This window comes from Pygocentrus nattereri, chromosome 28 (genome assembly GCF_015220715.1).
Source record: "Pygocentrus nattereri isolate fPygNat1 chromosome 28, fPygNat1.pri, whole genome shotgun sequence".
NCBI lineage: Eukaryota > Metazoa > Chordata > Actinopteri > Characiformes > Serrasalmidae > Pygocentrus > Pygocentrus nattereri.
The window spans coordinates 24,351,845-24,372,732 of record NC_051238.1 but is presented as its reverse complement, the minus strand read 5'-3'; the positions used below and the strand labels follow the sequence as shown (position 1 = coordinate 24,372,732).

Below are 20,888 nucleotides of genomic sequence, written 5' to 3'. Positions count from 1 at the left end.
AAAAAAATCCCACTGAACAACGCTTCAAAAACCGCAACGAGAAAGCTGCTCAAACTTACACTGGAGCGAGAGGATTTTAGAGGAATACTCCAGAGGTTTGGCACCTAGGGCAAGATTTAGTGAGGAGCGTACAAAAAAACATGCCGCACATGCTAAAATTCCGCGAGCACAGAAGCCGCAGACGCCTCCACGGATACTCGATGACCACCAAACGGCGTCACACGCAAACTGGCTAATATAAATTTGCGCTAAAACAGAACTGAGATCACTGCTGATAAATTATATAATCACAATAACAATCAAATTTTCTGATATATTTGTATTTGTTGTTCTGTTTAAAAAGGAAAGTTCAGCCGTGGCAGATCATGTTCTTCGCATATCAAAAGAAATGCAACATCATTGAGAAGATTAAAGGCATTTACATGACGTCATCCAAAAACCATTAAATCTAAATTTTGTCTTGCTATCTCACACACAAAACAAAATCATGGGGAGAAAATATTGTGGCTACATGCCAAGTTTCAGCTCAATCGAATGCACGGATGCTGAGAAACAGTTCATTGGAAATTGCACCACCCCCTAATGACATATGCCCAACAAAATTGATAGGGTACCAGAGAATCTGGTCCTGAATGGGCAAGTCAAGTTTCAATCCTAGAAGGTAGAAGCATTCCCCACATATAGAGCTTTAAATGAATCATGAACCATGTCAGAAGGGTTAATTAGCATGTGGCAGCCATCCTGTTTACAAAAGTCAACATATTGTTAATAGTTTTTGAGGTTCAGACTCTGCTGAACATTTTGACATCAGACACATGAGGATTGCCTGAAAACCCTTGAACTAGTTCAGAAAAATAGGTTTTGCATATTATGCAAATTAGCAAAAAATTCAAGTGGGCAGAGCTAAAAGGTGCAAATGGCAAAGTTGTTTGGCTTGATCCAAGGAATCAGACAAAAAAAGAATTTTGACTCTGCATATCTTGGTGTAGGAGTTATGAAGCAAAACGTGTTTTGCTGCTCTATAGCACCCCCACCCCCCCACCCCCCCCCCACCCCCCCCCCACCCCCCCACCCCTTGGCCAATCGGGGTCATTTTTTTCCCTGGCGGGATGCACACGAACTACACCTACTCACCAGGTTTTTTGTCTCTAGGACTTACAGTTTCTTCTCCATAGCACATTTTTAGGAGGAGAAGAAGAAGAAGAAGAAGAAGAAGAAGAAGAAGAAGAAGCATTGCATGCTTGAACTTTAATAATGATAATCACTTTCCATACCGGTGCAGCTCAGAGTGAATTACTGACAGCTGATAAATTAAGCCTGAGTTTGATTTTATACTATTGTTATAGTTACTACACTGCCTGTTAACAGCAATATAAAGGGATAAAAATAAATAAAGCTAAGTATTTAAAATAAAAAGAAGCAATGACCTAGATCAAATTATAAAGATAAGCATAAAAACAGAATTTTAATTAAAAATGAAATTAAAGAGATACGTATGTATTGAGCTCAACTGTCTAATAATTAAGTTACGCAGTATAGAAACATAATAAAAGAAATATGTCTCCCCACATTTTCTGCATTTTATGGCAGGCACTGGCAGAAGGCCATTATCTGCACATCTACGCATACAAGCAGGTTCTAGTCCATGTAGAGCTTTAAAAACGAGAACTCCAAAATGCACCCTAAAGGACAAAGGCAGCCGTTTCAGGTCTCTCAAAGCAGGGCTGATACGAGCTCCTTTTTATTTTTCTTAGGATCCGAGTGGCTGTACAGAACGGACTGTTTCCTTTAGCAAAGTGATGTATATAAAGCGCTTAAATTGAACTTCTTACTATTTTCTTAGAAAGCTCAGTAAGAAAAGAATGGTACTAATCAACTCTGCGCATAACAAGCGTATAAACAAGTCTCTGCATCGCTCCAAGAAAAAAGAAAAGAGGACAAAGCTTGACTGATAAAAAAGCTACTTCAGTGACTGTGTTTACATGCAGGAAAAAACAGCTCAGAATCTAAGACTACAGCCAGGATTAGCACCTCAGGTCTGCAAAGGAGCCTTGCTTCTTACAAAGCGGCTTTATTTTCATACGTATAGCCTAAAAATCACATAGTGCCTCACTGAAATGATCATTCTCGCTTGATTTTAAAAAACGCCGTCAATGAGGAAACTTCACAGGTTAAAGGAAAAAAAGGCGAATATTCAGTGGCATTTTTTGCATTTTCTAAAAGTGATTTTAAAAACATTTTAGGGCACTGGCATGCATTCTCAATTATTTTCAGTTTGCACACTGTTTAAATATGGAAACAACAAAAGAAACACATAAATGGACGAAAAAAAGTGGGAAAGTAGTAGAACCACACACTTTTTGAAGAGAAGAGTTGAGAAGAGAGGCTTGCTTTTAGTCCATTTTCAGTGCAATTATACCTCCTTTTCTTTGGCAGTAAAAAACACAGCATTTTGTCCTGTCAGTTCGCATTAGTTAATTATTCCATGTTGTTTAACTTGCACAGCCTCCCCACACCCTCCTTAACAGTGCCACTCCTATGCATATTCATGAAGCTGCTAAAACTTGCAGCTCAGTGGCGACCTCGTGAGCATACACCAAAAAGCTTCTGCACATACACTGCTAAATGAGCTGTGAGAACTGCATTAGCAGCACTGCAAATGTTTAATAAATCTGGCATCTAATCTCTATCTGCTGCATCTGTGCTGTACAGTTGAGTATCAGAGACAATCACTTCAATACTTTTCCCTGTACTTAGGAAAGAACAGAAAACCTACACGCACACACACGCACACACACGCACACACACGCACACATGCACACACACACACACTCTGGAGCCTATCCCTGCAGTGACCTGGGAAAGTTCTCCAGTCCATTTCAAGGCACAAAAAACCCAATGACTCAAAATATACTTCAAATAGAAGCCAATAGGAAGCTGCCTCAGTCCACTGACTTCTCTTAAAACTGTAGGCAACAGGGGGTGGGTGCAGCAGCAGTGTGTAAGTTCAAACGTAGGCTAGTTATAACATTAATGTTTACAAAGTTCAGGTTTAAGCAAAACTGGTTACACCTCAAACAATCATTTTTAGACTGAGTTAAGTATCTGCTAACTCTAAGCAGACATAGGTCCTGGGGATAACCAACAAAAACCACATACAGAGCACAAAGAAGACCGAAATCATGACCATTCCAACTGTAATCCATCCATTTTACTGTCTATTGTAATCAACTTTTTGCTTTAGATGAATCAGACAGATTGACGAAGAGAGTGAAAAACAGGCTGACAGGTTAAATATAGCTTTAACGCGGTGCGTTCTTCATTAATACGACATGTTTAGCGCGTTGCAAATGTCTAAGTACGACTCTGCAGTGGGGAACCGGGGAGCTTATCGCTTCCAAATCTCTCGATTTGCCCCATCATTGCTACACAGCATGTTATTCTCATGCTTCTATCTTTCTGTTGCTTTCAACCCATGTAATGACTGGCCTATGTGCTCTCAAATACAATTTCAACAAGGCTGAAAAACACACAAATGTGTTTTATCCCAGCAGGAATGATTAGCCTCTGTGGCTAATCAAGCAATTACACGGCAGAGCCGTGTGCACGGTGAGGCTTTTCAGATGTGCTGATCTATAGGCTAGTGAGATGCTTGTAGCCTAAGGAATTAATGAAGCGGAAAACCAATTCGTGCATGGAGGTAATAGTAATTATGACAGATTGCCTCAGACCATTACTATGAATAAGGAGATATGTGTGGTACGTGTGCCCGTGTGTATGAGTATGCGTATGGAAGTGGATGACTAGTAGATGTGTAAGAGATTTAAAGAGGATGACTCAGAAGGAAGTAGGGAGGGAGTGTAGCCATTTGCATGGCTGTGGTGACTGTTGAGGCTGGCTGTAAGTGGTACTGACAGTTGAGGGGTCACCTTGGTGTCAATTACTCCTCTGGCCTAACCCCTGCCTGAGCACTGTTTAGAACAAAAGCAAAGTGAAAGGTCTTACTAAGTACATGAAATGTGGCAATAATGTAGAAAAATACTACCTGAGCATAACAGTCTCATTGTATAACATTCCCATTGAGATGGCTTTTAGAAACGAATGGTCGGCTTAAAAGGAGCAGTTTTATACAAGTGCACTTTCCCATCCCTTCATTCAAGTGCAAGTTGGGCCTCGAGTTTTAGTAGAGAATTTGATTTAGACTTATGAGCCGCAGGCCTTGTCAGAAGAAAAAAGAAAAAAGAGCGCAGACCAGCACAGCTAGTCACCAGCAAAACCAGCATATGCTGTGTTTTTGGATGCTGGTCAACCTGCACTAAACCAGCACAAAACAGCTTAGACAAGCATGGAATTCATGATGGTCTATGCCGGATTTTACAGCAGGGGGTGGCTGCATTGTATAAAAGTAAACCCTACTAATAACCTGTCAGGTTTGACAGGGCTTCAAATAAGGAGCCTTTCATTACAGAAAAAAAGAAAGAATAAAAGAGATGTGTTTAGAGTTGAGTTTAAAGGAACAAGACAAATCAACTTGAAACACCTCAGTGTTTGTTAGTCTGTAGTTTGTACAGCCAATATTCTAGCTGGATAGCCTAATGGTTAATTCAGCTCAAGTCTTAGTAAGGTTTAAAGGAATGCACCCTTAAACGTACTAAAACCTCAGCCAGATGAGCTGACAAGATCATAATTTAGCAATAAAATGGCTATTAGCAATTAGCAATTGTGCTTGCTATTATACCTGCTATCCAAACTACAGGCTAGCTAAGTGCGACGTTGTTTTGCCTCATTCCTTCTAACACTGCATTTATTATAGTAACACTTCATTTTGTCCATCAGAATGAAGGTTTTTTATAATGAAAGGCTCATTATTTAATGCCATATTGAATCTGGTGCCTGTGCGAGCTGCGGAAGAACAACAATGCAACAAAGACTTCTCATGACTGTAACAAAACTGACAGACAAAGACACACGTCAGGTTGGAAACAAAAGGTTGGTGGTCCAAATTTAGGCACTTTTTTGTGTGTGTGCTGAAATTTCACAAGTCTTACGTTGCGAGTCAGTTAAAGTCACGAGCATCTCAGCACAATCTTTTTAAAGCCAGCCATTTAAAAGCTAACTCATTCAATTAACTCGTTAATATTTGCCCCCAGAGTATTTGGTACGTGTGAACGTCCACGTTGTCAGGTAAAATAGATCAGCGTGAGGAACTGTCGTTTTTTTTTTTAATATGTGGTACCGTGTTGCCTATCACTGTATAAAAGAAGCACCGTACTGCCTTTATTGTTGGATTCACTGTAAGCGTGTAATTCTAAGAAAAAGAGATGATTTGATTTGATTAAAAGACAGAAAAAATGTGTTTTTTGTTCCGGCATTAAAGGAATATCTTGCCCAGCTAGACTCACATTACATTTGTCCTTGTCAGCTTCATCTATTGTGCGTATTTTAGAAACTTGCAAAACATTAGGAGGCATTCTTGTTGTTGCACGGATGGTCTTTATCCAGGGACGGTTTAATGGATTTACACTTAATTTATAGTTAATTTGCATGCTTTCACTTTGTTTTCAGGTCAACAAGAGTAGAAACATCTCTACTCATGATAAATGTATGGGACAGTCTCAGAGCAACCAAGGCCAATCTCTCAAAGCTCACACTGTGAGGAACGCCTGAGAATAATTACATCAGAGATATGACTAACAGGGGCTTGTAACTGTCACACAAAGCTTGTCATCAAATCACTCATCACAGAGCAAGAAAAAAGCTCTTGATCCTCAGCGCCTACTAAACCGCACTAATCCGACAAACTGAAAACGCGCCAATCGTGTCCCGTCTCCCTCGTCACCCAACTGTTGTTTTGTCCCGGTGCATTGGCAAGTAGGGAGCAGCGCAACAAGTATTTGATTCTTTCAAAAGCAATTATCTTCCCTGATTAAGAAATCTTACTTAATGTAATTACTTTGTACTTTAAAGATTCATTTCATCTTTTGGAAGCATGGCATGCTTCTGTTTTTGTTGGAGACTATTATCTCTAATGAGATCTGACAATTTAATTTGAGTGCAGTGGTAGCCTGGGTTATGGTAGATTGGGAGGCTGAGAGCTCCCTGGAGAACAAGACTGTTCGGCCAATTGGAGGTCACTAGCGAGACGTGGCCCACCCCCAAGGCCACTCACTGACCCTCACGTTGACCACTACCTATCAGACCTGTCTGATCTCTTATCTCTGCATGTCAGCTTTTTGTATGGCATCCTGATCGTGTAGTCCCCTTGAGAGATGCAGCAACATAAAGCACATGTTCAGTTTCACAAATGAATAAGAACTAAAAATGGCCATTAAAATTAATATGTGCCCCTATTTTTGTAGACTTGCTATCAGGGCATTTGAACATATTCCTGGTGGCTCTGTTCTAGTCTATGTGGGCCACAGAGGATCTGCTATTTATTATCTTTTTTTCCCTAAATTGTGTTTTCTTCTATCCCCCTCCAGCCCATAAAAACATACACAGACCACTAGGCTCCCAATACATGATCTCTCCTAACCTTTTCTAGGAATGTGATTGGCTAAGCACACTATCCATCGAATCTTCATTTGTCAATCTCCAGTGTTGGCAAAGTAGTTACTTTCAGACGGACAGAAAGCATGAATAAAAATAATAAAGGCTACAATATTAAGAGAAAAAAGCTTCACTGGCAGATGCCACAATGTATTCCAAATTAACTGACCTTTTCGGTCAGCTAGTAATCGTTTGCCAGAGTAAGATAACACTGCTATTTTCTCAGCTACCTGCAGTGCAAGTGAATCTCACTGTATAAAGTGAATTACGGCATTTTATGTCAAATAAAAAACAAAACAAAACACTGGGTACAAAATAAATGCAAAATATGACATGATTTTGAGATAACAACGTCCCATTCATTATCATCTTATATGTCATACCTTTTTTTATTGTTACTATTTTTAGAGGTACTAATTTATGTATTTATTACATGTAGTTTTCTTTCCTTTTCAAATGTTTTTACCTTCTCAGTTTACCTTCTCTCTGTTTGCCCGCCTTCAATTGCCTTTGTAATTGTAAAGCACTTTGAGCTGCATTTTAATGTATGAAGGTGCTAGTTGCTGTTATATTATCATTATTACAATCATTAGTTCATTCATAAGCTGTTTGATATGCAATTGTTTACTAATAACTGCCATGAACTGCCATAAGGCGATTTTTGCTCCCAGTCTGCCTGTGGACAGAGGCATCAGTATGCACTGAAGGCTTCTCAAAGAAACCCTGACCATCAGCAGCTCATTCACCTTCATCATTGCTTTTACCTTGTCCAAACGATCAGAATTAAATGGCCAATTCATTTCTCCCTCATAGCAGAAGAAACACAGGGAGAGTAATATATGGGATGCTGACACTGTGGTATTGGAGTGTGGTGGCAGAAGTGATCCCCCTGTGATTTGACCCATAACAGCAAGAGGCATCACAGCACCAGCCAGTGTAAGGTAGAAATCAGTAAACCTAAAAAATCAGTGCTGAAGGGAAAGAAGAGAAACAGTATGTTTCAAACCGTACAGAATTCAGAACTTCCATATCTGGATGGATTCTAATCCTTATCAAGTCGAGAATTATTACTTTCCTTTTGCTCTACAATTTAAATGTAATGTTGTAATTACATCACATTTAATTACGACGCCTCTGTATCAAGAGTCTATTGGCTTTCTCTGTTTGTTCTGGTGGCGAGCAATAACAAAAAACATGCCAGAGGATGATTTCCACACAAAACAAGGCAGCGCAGACAATAATAACTTTTCATTAAATTCAGATCATAATAAAACGCAGTTCTGTGTAAAAGTCAGATACTATCTTCCATTTATTTCATTTCCACTCAAAAACTATTAAATACAAGTTAAGCAGGAAAGATATACAACGGAAAATTACACAGAAGTCTTAACCACTAAATGCAATTTCTAAATGTTCAGTATTTAGTGTGTCCACCTTCACCTTCATTACAGTTGCCATTCTTTTTGAGTGACTTGCTTTCAGTTTTTCAAAGAAATCTGCAGCAATACTCATCCACACCTCCAAAGTCATAGCTGGTTGACTTTTCTGCTTCTTAAAATCGCAAAACACGTTCAGCGATGTTGAGATTTGGACTCTGGGGTGGTCAGTCCATTGTATGGAAGGTTGGTCCCTGACTTTTGCACAGCACTGTATCTCTTCATCTGTAATGTAATGTAATGTAATGTAATGTAATCTGCACAAATGAGGTTTTGATTGAATCTATATAAAATGTACTTTCAATGGAATTGATCCACTTGTTTCAAGCAACTGTGAGTGAGAAAACATGTATACTGAATCTCACCATGCTTTTGTTATCACTGGCGATAACTGCAATTACTAAGGGTTAATAAGCAGAGACATGCTATTGTCATTTAGCTCCTAACCTGGGAGGCATCATGCTTCAAACTTGTCCCCCTGGTCTTAACCAGCGCTGCTATATTCAGCCCATGAATAGTCTTTGTTTGGCCTCCTAGGCAACTTCTGACAGTGACATACACTTTATGTGGTGCAGTTCAGTCAGGTTCCTGGCCATCAGCTCATCAATCAAACTAGATTGAACAGGGTCTAAAACACAATCTTTTAATGAGTCCTGATGTCAACATCATACGCTTTGTTCTGGACAAACTTCCATGGAGACAACTTTCATATGCCATATACTGCACATCTGCGGGAGCCGCTCTATTGTGAAGAATTGGTCTGCGTTCCGCAGGGAAGACGCAGACAGATGAGAAGCGATATGTGACCGAGCAAATACACAGAAATATGCCTAAAGCAATTAACGGAAAGCAGCGGACAGAATAGGTTAATTATCTCGCGGATCACTGAGGAACGAGGCTCATGCTACTCTTTCTCAACTGCCACCTGACTTCTCCATATACAAGACAAATACACAACAGAGGAGGAAAAAAACAGCTATATAAACAACCCGCACCAATGGGACGTGTCCCTCAGAGGGAGGCAGATGTAATTACACTGCTGTGATTATCAATTAAAGACCTTTGTTCTTTAAATGAATGGCACGACCACGTCTACCTTCAGGAAGAGAGCTGAAGAAGTTTTAGGAAGAATCCAATAGGAACTTGTGAAATGCCTGAAAGGTGACTAAGGTGACGCTTACCCTGCTGACCCCACGGCCACGGTCCTCTCCGTAGTTCGTCCCCAGGATCTCAAAGAAGATGTTGGGGTTGGTGCCATTATCGCTGAACTCCAGCAGACTTGTCAGACCACTCACACCTCCCTGAAAAGTGCAAACAATTCTGTCCATTAGGTGCAAACTTTTCTTTCTCTTTCATATTGCCTCACTTGATCTTTGATTAAAAACAAAAAACAAGGAAAAAAAAAATATATATACACACTAATTTTCTGTATATATACACACTAACATTTTCTGTTACCACGCCTTTAAATCTTATCAATATATACAAACTACCCCTGTTCTGATTGGCTAACGTGCTTTGTCCATTCAAAAACAATGAGACCAAATGTGGAACTGTAAAGTTTGGATTAAAATCCTATGGATAACTTCGGTGTGAGAGGGTGGTGGAGATGATATCACCACCATGATGAATATAAAACAGGCTGTTTTCATGGCTTAACACCATATATGGACCATGTTAGTTTAAATACATGTTAGTTTCCAAAAATAATGTTTTTTTTCTTTAATGCATACTACATCAAACTTTTCTTTTTCAAAAAAGCAAGGGAAATTGGGTTTTCATTATATGGTATAATACAGAAACACAGCTACCAACCAGCCAAACTGAAATGAATTGTTTCCTCTAAAGAGAACACATTAAAAAAAAATATATATATATATGTTAAACTCAGCAAATAACTTGAAATTTTGTTAAGAAAACATACCAAGCATCCTGTAAAGGATGTGTTAACTTCTGTTCACTTTGAAAACAAAATGTGTAATTTGACTGGGGGTGTTCAAACTCTTCCACAGGCCTGTATGATAAAGATTTGATCACTGACTTCATAGTTATTATTACAACAATACTGCATTTCACACAACAAGCAGATGCTGTCAGTCTCAGAAGAGACTGCATTCAGTTCCTGCTCTCTCATCTCCGTCTGTCTGAAACAAAAGCACAGAAACCCGGAGCCTATTTCTGTTCTGCTGCTCTAAATCCTCTTACACCTTTCCTGTAATATCTTAACGCGGCGGCACGCTCACCACCAGCCTCAGCTGAAACTGCCGTAGTTGTAGTGAATGTAGCATGCCAATGTCGGGCCTGACAGAATTAATTAGACAGCCAATTATAAAAGCTGACGAGTGCTTTCCAAATGAGTTCACCAACTGCTGTATTGAAAAACCAATAAACACAAACTTCCTCTAATTAAGCTGTAGAGCAACATTCCAATGGACACATCCCAGGAGAGACAAAATAGGAGCCCATTATCCGGTCAGTGTACAGTAAAATGCTCAGGCAATGCTCTGGTCTGATAGAATCTATATACCTCTTTATAGCTCTTTAAAGTAGTTCTGAGTGGAAGGAAAGCTTAAAATAGACCTCCTCAACTGTAATTTCTACTCAATCAATGATGACAAACAAATCTTTAAGAGCTACCTATGGGTAAAAGGACCGAACAACGTTTTCAGAAAGCAGTACGTAAATAAATATGAACGATTTATGTCAGTATGAGAAGATGACATAAATAACATTGTATTGACGCAAGGAAAATCCGTATGAAAACATTCCCCCCGCACAGCCCATGTTATGAGTCGACTGTTTGATGTAATGCTGCTTTTCTTGTCACATTGCTAATGGAAATTTTAAGGCTATGAACAGAGCTTGCCCATATTTGCTGCCTCTATTCTTCTGACAAGGCTTTGAACAAAAAATTGGTTTAAGGATTTGATTGTATGCAGGCGTATATCAGTTATGGATCACATATGGATGAAGCTAAATCCCAAAGATTTTGGATGGAGCTCCTTCACTCCAGAGAATGCAGCTCTACTGCTTCGGAGACCTGTGTTAACTGGGCACGGCGACACTCAGGCTCATGTGTGCGTCCTGCTCTGTGGGCAGTGCTTTTCTGTGGAGATTATACCAGCCGTGTACACACTTGAGCAGGTGTAAACAACAGATGCACCTTAAAGTAGCTGAATTTACTAAGTAAGATAAGTGTCTGGACACCTTTAGTCATATAGTGTAATCCTGTTACATACTGAATTGTTTGTTTTTAGCAGTTTATACACAAACACACACACACACACACACACACACACACACACACATTTTCTAAGCCGCTTCTCCCTCAGGGTCTGGGGAGGGGGACGGTGGGGGGATTGGGGAGTGGGATTAGAGCGGGGTGCTGGAGCCTATCCCAGCAGTCATTTGGCAGAAGGCAGGATACACCCTGGACAAGTCGCCAGTCCATCGCAGGGCAATTTATATATATAGACAAGCGAATACTTTTGGAAATATATGTTATGCAAAAATATTCGGTTGTCTGCCTTCACATGCATATGAACTTAAGTGAAATCCCATTCTTAATCCACAGGGTTTAATATGATGTCGCCCCACCCTTTGCAGCTATAACAACTTCAACTCTCCTGGGGAGGCTTTCCACAAGGGTTAGGACTGTGTTCAACTGAATTTTTGACCATTCTTTCAAAAGCGCATTTGTGAGGACACTGATGTTGGACGAGAAGGCCTGGCTCACAGTCTCTGCTCTAATTCATCCCAAAGGTGTTCTATTAGGTTGTGGTCAGGACTCTGTGCAGGCCAGTCAAGTTCTTCCACTCGCTCAAACTGGCTCATCCACGTCTTCATGGACCTTGCTTTGTGCACTGGTGCGCAGTCATGTTGGAACAGGAAGGGGCCGTCACCAAACTGTTCACACTCAAAACTGTCCAAAATCTCTTGGTCTTGGATTGCCAGACAGAGCAGCGTGATTGGTCACTCCAGAGAACACGTCTCCACTGCTCTAGAGTCCAGTGGCGGCGCTTTACACCACTGCATTCCACGCTTTGCACTGCGCTTGATGATGCAAGGCTTGGGTGCAGCTGCTCAGCCATGGAAACCCATTCCATGAAGCTCTCTGCGCTGTTCTTGAGCTAATCTGAAGGCCACATGAAGTTTGGAGGTCTGTAGTGATTGACTCTGCAGAAAGTTGGTGACCTCTGCGCACTTTGCCCCTCAGCATCCGCTGACCCCGCTCTGTCATTTTACGTGGCCGACCACTTCGTGGCTGAGTTGCTGTCGTTCCCAATCGCTTCCACTTTGTTATAATCCCACTGACAGTTGACTGTGGAATATTTAGTAGTGAGGAAATTTCACGACTGGACTTGCTGCACAGGTGGCGTCCGATCACGGCACCACGCTGGAACTCACTGAGCTCCTGAGAGCGACCCATTCTTTCACTAATGTCTGTAGAAGCAGTCTGCAGGCCTAGGGGCTCGGCTTTATACACCTGTGGCCATGGAAGTGATTTGAACACCTGAATTCAATGATTTGGATGGGTGAGTGAATACTTTTGGAAATATAGTGTTTATATATTTAGTTCATTCTTCTTATCTCTTGATTCTGCTTCAGAGTGTCATCCATGCTGAGCTCACCCTGTAGGAAGTACTCTACAAATTATTTAGTGTAAAATTACAGTAAATTACTGTCTATTAGACATTACTTTCACAGCAATTTACTTACCCAGTAAAAAAACAGTGAAATAACAACTGCATACTGTGACTTAAGTTTCATATGAGCATTTTTTTAACTTTTAAATAAAGTAAAAAATAGACTAAAACAAATCTAAAACAATATGAACATATTTTTTCCTTTTTTCATATTATTCATGTAATACGCAAAGACACTTTTTTGATTAACTTTGCTTATAATTTGCACAAATATGAAAATAACATCTAACATGTTCTAACATGAAAAACAGCATAACATTATATTATTTTAGATAGATTTTTAATATTTTTATAAGGTCTGTGAATATATAACAGTCATATAACAGACTGATATAAAAAGCTGAGGTGGACATAGGTGGACTTGAGGAGTTGGAACAAAAAAAGTGTGCCAAAAAAACAGCAGTGCAGCATTTAAAAAATTCTATGAATATCTAAAAGTATAATGATTTTTTTTCCTTCAACAGCAAGCTATTATGAGCTACTTAAGAAAAAACAGGAGAAACAACTCAAAACAATAATTAACCAAATGAAATAATGGCATAAAATGTTGCGATTCAATCAGCTCCATGTTACCAAGTGTAAGCAGTTACTATGCAACAGTTGTTGTGTACAGACTATTTATAAATAGTCTTTTTTATGATTCATGCAATAACAATCTATCATTATGATAATATATTGTCAAATTGTCCACCCATAGCTCCACATTACAGCAACTGACATGGCAATGAAGCACTTTGACTTAACGGAGAATTAGCAATTTTTCAAAATGTGTGTGTATTTCAATTTTTAAGGCATAAACAAAATGATTCAGAGTAATTTCATGTTAAGTACTCTGTTCTAAAATAAACTTACTGACTCATAATTGTTCATACTGGTGGTGACAGGAACTGGACATATGAATCATTTAGCTCTCAACTATTACATTAATTGTTAATTATTTTGGTAATCAGTAAACAATTATTTATAAAGAGAAACAGTAAAAATTCTGATTCAAGATTCTTAAATTTGAATATTTTCTAGTTTCTTTATTCCTCTGGGATACCAAACGGAATATCTTTGGGGCTCTTTAGTCCAAGGCCATAAAATTCCATTAAAGCTCTCATGTCATCTTGTGAATATGGACGTAAATGTTACTAAGAGCTCATGTCCTTTTTAAATACATTACTCAGTGCTTATCCATGTGTTATTAAATTCCCATGTAGGCAGTCTAACACTGAATTATTATATGAAGACCTTGAATCTGTGGACTGCGCAGATTCATACACTCACAGCTGCAGTGCTTGAGTACACTTACTGGTCTGAATTCATACACACAGGAAAGAACACACAGCATGGTCATATCTCTGCTGGTGGATGACAGGACTGTGCTGATACATGTGCATTCAGATATGCTACAGCACCCTGAGGGTAAGGCCATTCTTCAAAAAGCACAAAGAGCACTAGCCCACACCCAGCCTCTGGCCCTGTAACACAAACGCCAACCCCCCCCCAAGCCCTGCTGTTCCCAAGCACCACAGAGGGCAGGACAGCCGAAAAAAAAAAGGCAAAGCACGGAGGCAGCGGGGGAGGAAGAGGGTCGGCCCTGAAGAGAATCAAGCTGTCTATCACAACCCTGCAGGTGAACGAATACACAGAAAGACTCTTTCGGGAACAAGTACACACACTCAGACACACAAACAAGAGACGTGCCAACTCACATGTACACACACTCTCTCTCCACTGCTCTCATGAACAAGTGCACCTTTCCTGTCAAAAGTTTTGGGCATTTTCACTGATCACAATTACAGGTGAGAGGTTTGTTTTACAGGAGGTCGAATCTGCCTTAAAATAAAAGGTGACTCTAACAGGGCTGGACTGGGAGCTAAATCCAGCTCCCCACAAGCTCCCCAAAACACCTATCTGAAGTCTTTGTGTACAAACAGACTCAATGAACTGGCCAACTGATATCCAGACAAATCGCATGCTTTCAATTCTTCTCTTCTTGTTTAAGAAACGTTGTGTTTTATCAACCCCCCTCCCCCCTTACGCTTTTTCGAGTTTTTCTCCATCTCTCTCTCTAGCCACTTCACAGTGTGAGTTTCTCAGTTATTGTTGTATTTTTTATATATTTTTTTTTCCTGGGGGCAGTGGCATTTCCAAGACTGACACACTCTAAGAATGCAGTGAACCACTAACGTGTCTAGATATGCGTACTCCAGTATTCACCCAGTACATGGCACTTGTCTCCATTTATATTGATATAGGACTACATTACAAATGACCGTGCATTTCTATCTTTCTTACTCTCTCAGCGGCCTACACACAATGCGGCCCATCAGGAATTATCCCGGGCCCAGTTATAGGAAACACCTGAAATTGAAGATTACCCTTAAATATTTCCTAAGCATGTGTGTTGCAACAAAAAAAACTCTAGGATGGTACTTAAGGGGTTGCTTAATGAATTCATCATACTACCTTACATTTCCCTTAATCATCAATTTTCCCTAAAATAATGTCCCATAAACAATCTCTAAAGCACTGGATAAAGTTATGCAACTGTAACTTTCCTCATGATAATTTAATCATATAATCAATAATAAGAAGCTGAAGACATGGCAGAGTTTTAGAGATGTTTGAAGAGGAGAATGTACCTGTGAAGTTACTCATGACAGAGAGAATCTTAAGCACTAAAAATATGGAGAGGGCACAGATTTGACGGTCACTAAAAGATGGAAGACAGCCTTGACTGACACACCTTTAGCCTTGCTTTAGCCTTTAACACTGCACTCATGTTTAAGTGCATGTAGGGTTATGTGCTGGAGGAAATAATGTCTTCAAATATACATGACATACACAGGTAAATAGATATTTCTTTCTACTCTAATGCATGGTCAGATTGGGTGAAGTAGCCTACGTAGCCTTCACAGCAGTAGCCATGAAGTCACGGATTATTTTTGTTTGTTTTGAAAGGTAGTTAGTAGCTATGCAGTAATCCAACATACAGCTGTGTTAAAGCTGTGAGATGAGCTTTGCGTTGCGCTTGATGATGTAAGGCTTGGATGCAGCTGCTTGGCCATGGAAACCCATTCCATGAAGCTCTCTACGCTGTTCTCCACATGAAGTTTGGAGGTCTGTAGTGATTGACTCTGCAGAAAGTTGGTGACCCCTGCGCACTATGCCCCTCAGCATCTGCTGACCCCGCTCTGTCATTTTACGTGGCTGACCACTTCGTGGCTGAGCTGCTGTCGTTCCCAATCGCTTCCACTTTGTTATAATCCCACTGACAGTGGACTGTGGAATATTTAGTAGTGGGGAGATTTCACGACTGGACTTGCTGCACAGGTGGCGTCCGATCACGGCACCACGCTGGAACTCACTGAGCTCCTGAGAGCGACCCATTCTTTCACTAATGTCTGTAGAAGCAGTCTGCAGGCCTAGGGGCTCGGCTTTATACACCTGTGGCCATGGAAGTGACTGGAACACCAGAATTCAATGATTTGGATGGGTGAGTGTATAATTTTGGATAATTTTGGAAATTTGCATATAATGTTGATATATAATTAGTTCATTTTTCTTATCTCATGTATACCACATTTATTATCTTGATTCTGCTTCAGAGTGTCATCCATGCTGAGCTCACCCTGTAGGAAGTACTCTACAAATTATTTAGTGTAAAATTACAGTAAATTACTGTCTACTAGACATTACTTTCACAACTGCATACTGTGACTTTTAAGTTACATGTGAGCATTTTTTTACTTTTAAATAAAGTAAAAAATAAACTAAAACAAATCTAAAACAATATGAACATATTTATTCCTTTTTTCATATTATTCATGTAATACGCAAAGACACTTTTTTACAGATGATTAACTTTGCTTATAATTTGCACAAATACGAAAATAACATCTAACATGTTCTAACATGAAAAACAGCATAACATATTATTTTATTTTTTTATATTTTTATAAGGTTTGTGAATATATAACAGTCATATAACTGAAAGCTGAGGTGGACACCTGGGAATATAGGTACACTCCGCTGCTCCTCATACTTAAGAAAATATTTTGATTAACATGAAACTAAGCGTTGCAAAATATACCCCACATTTAAGTAACATATTTATTAACCATACCTGTACAAATACGTTTTTTAACAAAAAAAAAGGAATAGGTAAAAAATAAAATTCACACGATTCTTCATTTTTCCCATATGTAGTCAATAAGCTGAGTCATGTTTGGTGTCTGAAGTTTGCTTCTGTATTTCTGCACTGGAGTTACCAGGCTAATGCAGTTAAAAAGCAATGGAAGCTTATGGTCATTGATGAGCATCATGCAAACTGTATGCTGTCTATGATGTTCTCATCCTAGTTATTCCTAATACCAATATTACTGCTATTAATATTAGTAGTTTAATCACTTGTAGGTAGTTTGACCAGAGGAGGATGGGTCCCCCCTGGTGAGCCTGGTTCCTCCCAAGGTTTCTTCCTCAGCTCTGATGGAGGTTCTCCTTGCCACTGTTGCCCCTGGCTTGCCCACCGGGGGGTTTCTGTACATTCTTACAATCCTGTTAAAACTTTGTCTTTTCTGAAATTCTGTAAAGCTGCTTTGTGACAACATCCGTTGTAAAAAGCGCTACAAATAAATTTGATTTGATTTGATTTGATATGCTTCCCTCAAAGCAGCAGAATCCGTTACATGATTTTGAAGACAGTATTACACACACACTGTTACTTATAAAAATTAATCGGCAAGCTTAAAACAGGAACAGTATGCACAATGCTAACGGGTGGTCATTTCAGTGTGCCTTCGGTGCAAGAAGTAAACTCTGGACACAAAAAAATCTACTACATTTCGGGTAAATGGACAACTGTGTACATCTGCATTTTTGTCAAGCTACCACTGTTAAGAAAAACGAAAAAAAAGAAAAAAAAAAACAAGAAAGTTCATATTTCAAAAGAAAACATGAGGCTTTTTCCAGGCAGTAAGTCTCCTTACCTTCTTGACAGTCTCCAGCATAGAGCGGCCTCCCTGCCAGGGCTTGGAGCCTTTGCGGATGCAGGACAGGCTGGCCATGCTGTGCCATTTGCGGTCCTCCAGCTTTCTGTGGAAGGTGTTGGCCAGCAAAAGCACCGTGTCGTAGATGTAGCGGTTGGTGATCTGACCAGAAGAGAGAGAGATAGAGAGGAACCAGGTGACGGATGAGCGAGAAGAGCCAGTGATGCTCAATTAATCATCCCCTTACCAGAATGAAAAAAAGATTTATGTCTCACTGCCTGGATACAGTAGTAGAGCTTTTTTTTCTGTACAGTATTATGAATAGCAGGTGCACGCCATCTTTCCTTTTAGCGCTTGGCAGTATGGCACAGCTGTGAGAGCTGATGATAACGCAGTGGTAGCAGAAGTGGGCGACGGTTCTTTGAACAACAATAGGAAAGTTGCACCTAACACCTGGCATTTGATGTTCTTGAGCTTAGTGCTGTTTGCACAAAGGTTTGAGCTTCCAGCAGGGCATAAACTATTATTCATGGTGTTTAGTTAGCCGCGGCTGGAGCTCGTTTGCCTTTTCTGGTCTTTTTTCATGTTTCCTTTTCTTTTAAGCTTGACAGTAGGCATAATATAAGGCAAATGCAGGAGGTGGAGGGCCAAGTAGGGGGACCTGGAATGAGAATTTGATCATTAAAACATGCTCTGCTACAGATCCACTCTATACACACACACACACACACACACACACACACACACACACACACACACACACACAGACACACTCGCGCACGCACGCACGCACACACACTATAGACCACGTGGTGTTGGAAAGAAAAGGGGAGTTAATTCCGCTCTGATCGATTGCGCTGCTCTGATCTCGCCCGAGTGTTGTCTCCATTTTAATGAGGCCGTAATAAATAGAGTGGAGTGGCCATTAGGTTTCTCCTGTTGTTTATTAACCCACAAAGCTTTTGCACACTTGACACTGTAGTGAGCGTGCACGTGCGAGTGCACGTCTGTGCTCTATGTAGGCCTATCCATCCCGGCCAGGGTGACAAGTAATTGAGGAAAAACCTCTCGACATCAGCATTTGGCTGCCCTAACGGTCAAGAACGCACAGCCCATAATGGCAATTTACACACGCAGTCACTGCCACTGCTGAGACAATGCATATACCACAGCTGTTGCAATGTCATGTGATGAGCTGCAGTAGAAGCCTCTTGTTTGTCGCTACACACATGGAGACAGTAACAGTATGTGCTCCGCACAGCAGCAGAACCGAACTGCCAATTATTGTGCACAGACGTGGAGCCGACTAAAGCAAGCAATTACAGTATCTACAAGGCTAATGTAGGCACTTTAATGTTTATCCTCGCTCAGAACAAGGTGACCTAGGTACAGCAAGCATGGCACGCTCTATTCTAATGGGACTCAACAAAGGACTCCTCTTTTAAAGGTTCCGGAGGAAAAAAAAAAAGGCCATGCAATCTCCAGACTTCAGCAGGGACACGCTGTTTGTATTTACACCACAAGGACCTTCTCCTGCCGCCTTTACGGGGCCTCAGAGAACCATCTGGAAAGAGAACTGAAAAAAAGAGCAACAACTCGAAGAAAGAGGCCCAGACAGGGAATCCTCTCTGTTACGGAACTGGCACCGTCATTATTTCGGCCTTCTTCTGCATTTTCTCCCAATTCTCGCTGGCGTTTATCTCACAGAGAAAGCATGCAGTGTCTTTAGTTGGAGATGAAGCGAGTTGACACTACATGGAGTTCAACAGTTGCACAAGTTTTTCCTTCTTCTTTTAGGAGCCTTTATTTCAAGGGTGTAGTACAAGTGGTTCAAAATGGGGACGGTGCCCAAGACATACTCTCAAGCAATCTGGTCAGAAGTGTGTTTATTTTATTTTATTCTACTGTTAATGTGAAAACATTAAATTATACCTACCTGTGGAACTCTGACATTTGTTGGTGCCTGTTGTCTGTTAATGCATTGCTTTTGTTGAAATCAATGGCAAGATGGGCATTTTCAACTGTGTCTTTGTGCACATCACATTTCAGCTTGTGGAATCAGAGCTTTCTGTGAGAGAACATGTTTTCTATAATTATAGAAAACATACACTGTGTGAGCTCATTCACAGCTAAATTTGTATCAATAATCGATTATTACTAATTTGTATAATCAAAGCAATGACAAAGAGCGACTGACGTTTAGGACTTACATTCCTATTCATGTGTTTTCTTGTTCAGAATGGCAGTTTGTGATACAAACTGAATGAAAATCTATAATTTGGCGGATCTGTTAGTTCACATTCTTCACATATGAAAATAAATGCAACATCATTATTCAGAAACTGTGTCATTAGCAGAAAAAAATCAAACGTCCTCAGTATCCTAAAGGCTCCAGAGAAAAGAGTCACGCCGTTAGCCTAGGTATTTATAATAGCATGAGCATTCTAATGTTACCGTGGCAGCTGAAATACTCTAAGGGGCGACAGAGGACACAGAGAGCATCTCTAAATGGGCTTTACTGTCATTCCAATAGACTCTACAACTAAACATGCCGACAGCAAAGGAGTGCATTCTACTTTACTTCTTCCATTGGAATGAAGAGATGATGATAATCAATTATATATTTATGTAAGCGAACTAGTTCTTGTCAAACTGCTAATCTGCCACAAGGGTAGCTATAGTGCACCTTGCTGCCATGCTCAGAATGCAGCTTGCACTTGCATTATGAATAGTGGCGCCACACATTTTAGAATGCAGCAATGCATGAAATCATGTTTGCATAGCTCAAAGCATTTGTATACTTGTGTGAAGTACATTTCTAGTTTAAGGATGAGCAGATGTTGAAGAACTGATACTTGATCACTGACATTTTAAATTATATGGTACCTCATAATTGTGACATTTGCTTTTGCATCAAATTTTAAAATATCTACACCAAGCCTTTTCCCAAACAAATCACTTTAACACATATGCACACATGGGCTTAGACAAGACAGGATAATATAAAGACTTTGGGTTAATGTAAAGTCTTTCAAATACTCAAGATTATTACCAATATCTGCATTTTCTACTTTATTATTATTTTTTTTTACTTGGTTTTACTTTTCTGTGCACATTTTAAAAGTCTTGGCATTGGTAATAGTATCAGGACACCACCTGTCGTATTATTTATTACTGGATCACAAAGAAAATCAATGGTACTGACCATCTTCAGTGCTGCA

At 40.0% G+C, this 20,888-nt stretch overlaps 1 protein-coding gene across 3 annotated transcripts in view; it reads right to left on the bottom strand.

The window, feature by feature from the left end:
- Positions 1–20,888, bottom strand: part of grid2 (glutamate receptor, ionotropic, delta 2) — a 652,613-nt gene that overhangs the window by 202,805 nt on the left and 428,920 nt on the right. For all 3 annotated transcript variants that reach the window (XR_001858518.2, XM_017712845.2, XM_017712844.2), the window contains exons 7-8: positions 17,668–17,829; positions 9,167–9,286 (exon numbers count right to left, since the gene is read on the bottom strand). Coding sequence is in view for 2 of the 3 variants with exons in the window: in XM_017712845.2 (XP_017568334.1) it covers positions 9,167–9,286; positions 17,668–17,829 (282 nt within the window). In the remaining variant the exon portion in view is untranslated. The remainder of the gene's footprint in view (positions 1–9,166; positions 9,287–17,667; positions 17,830–20,888) is intronic.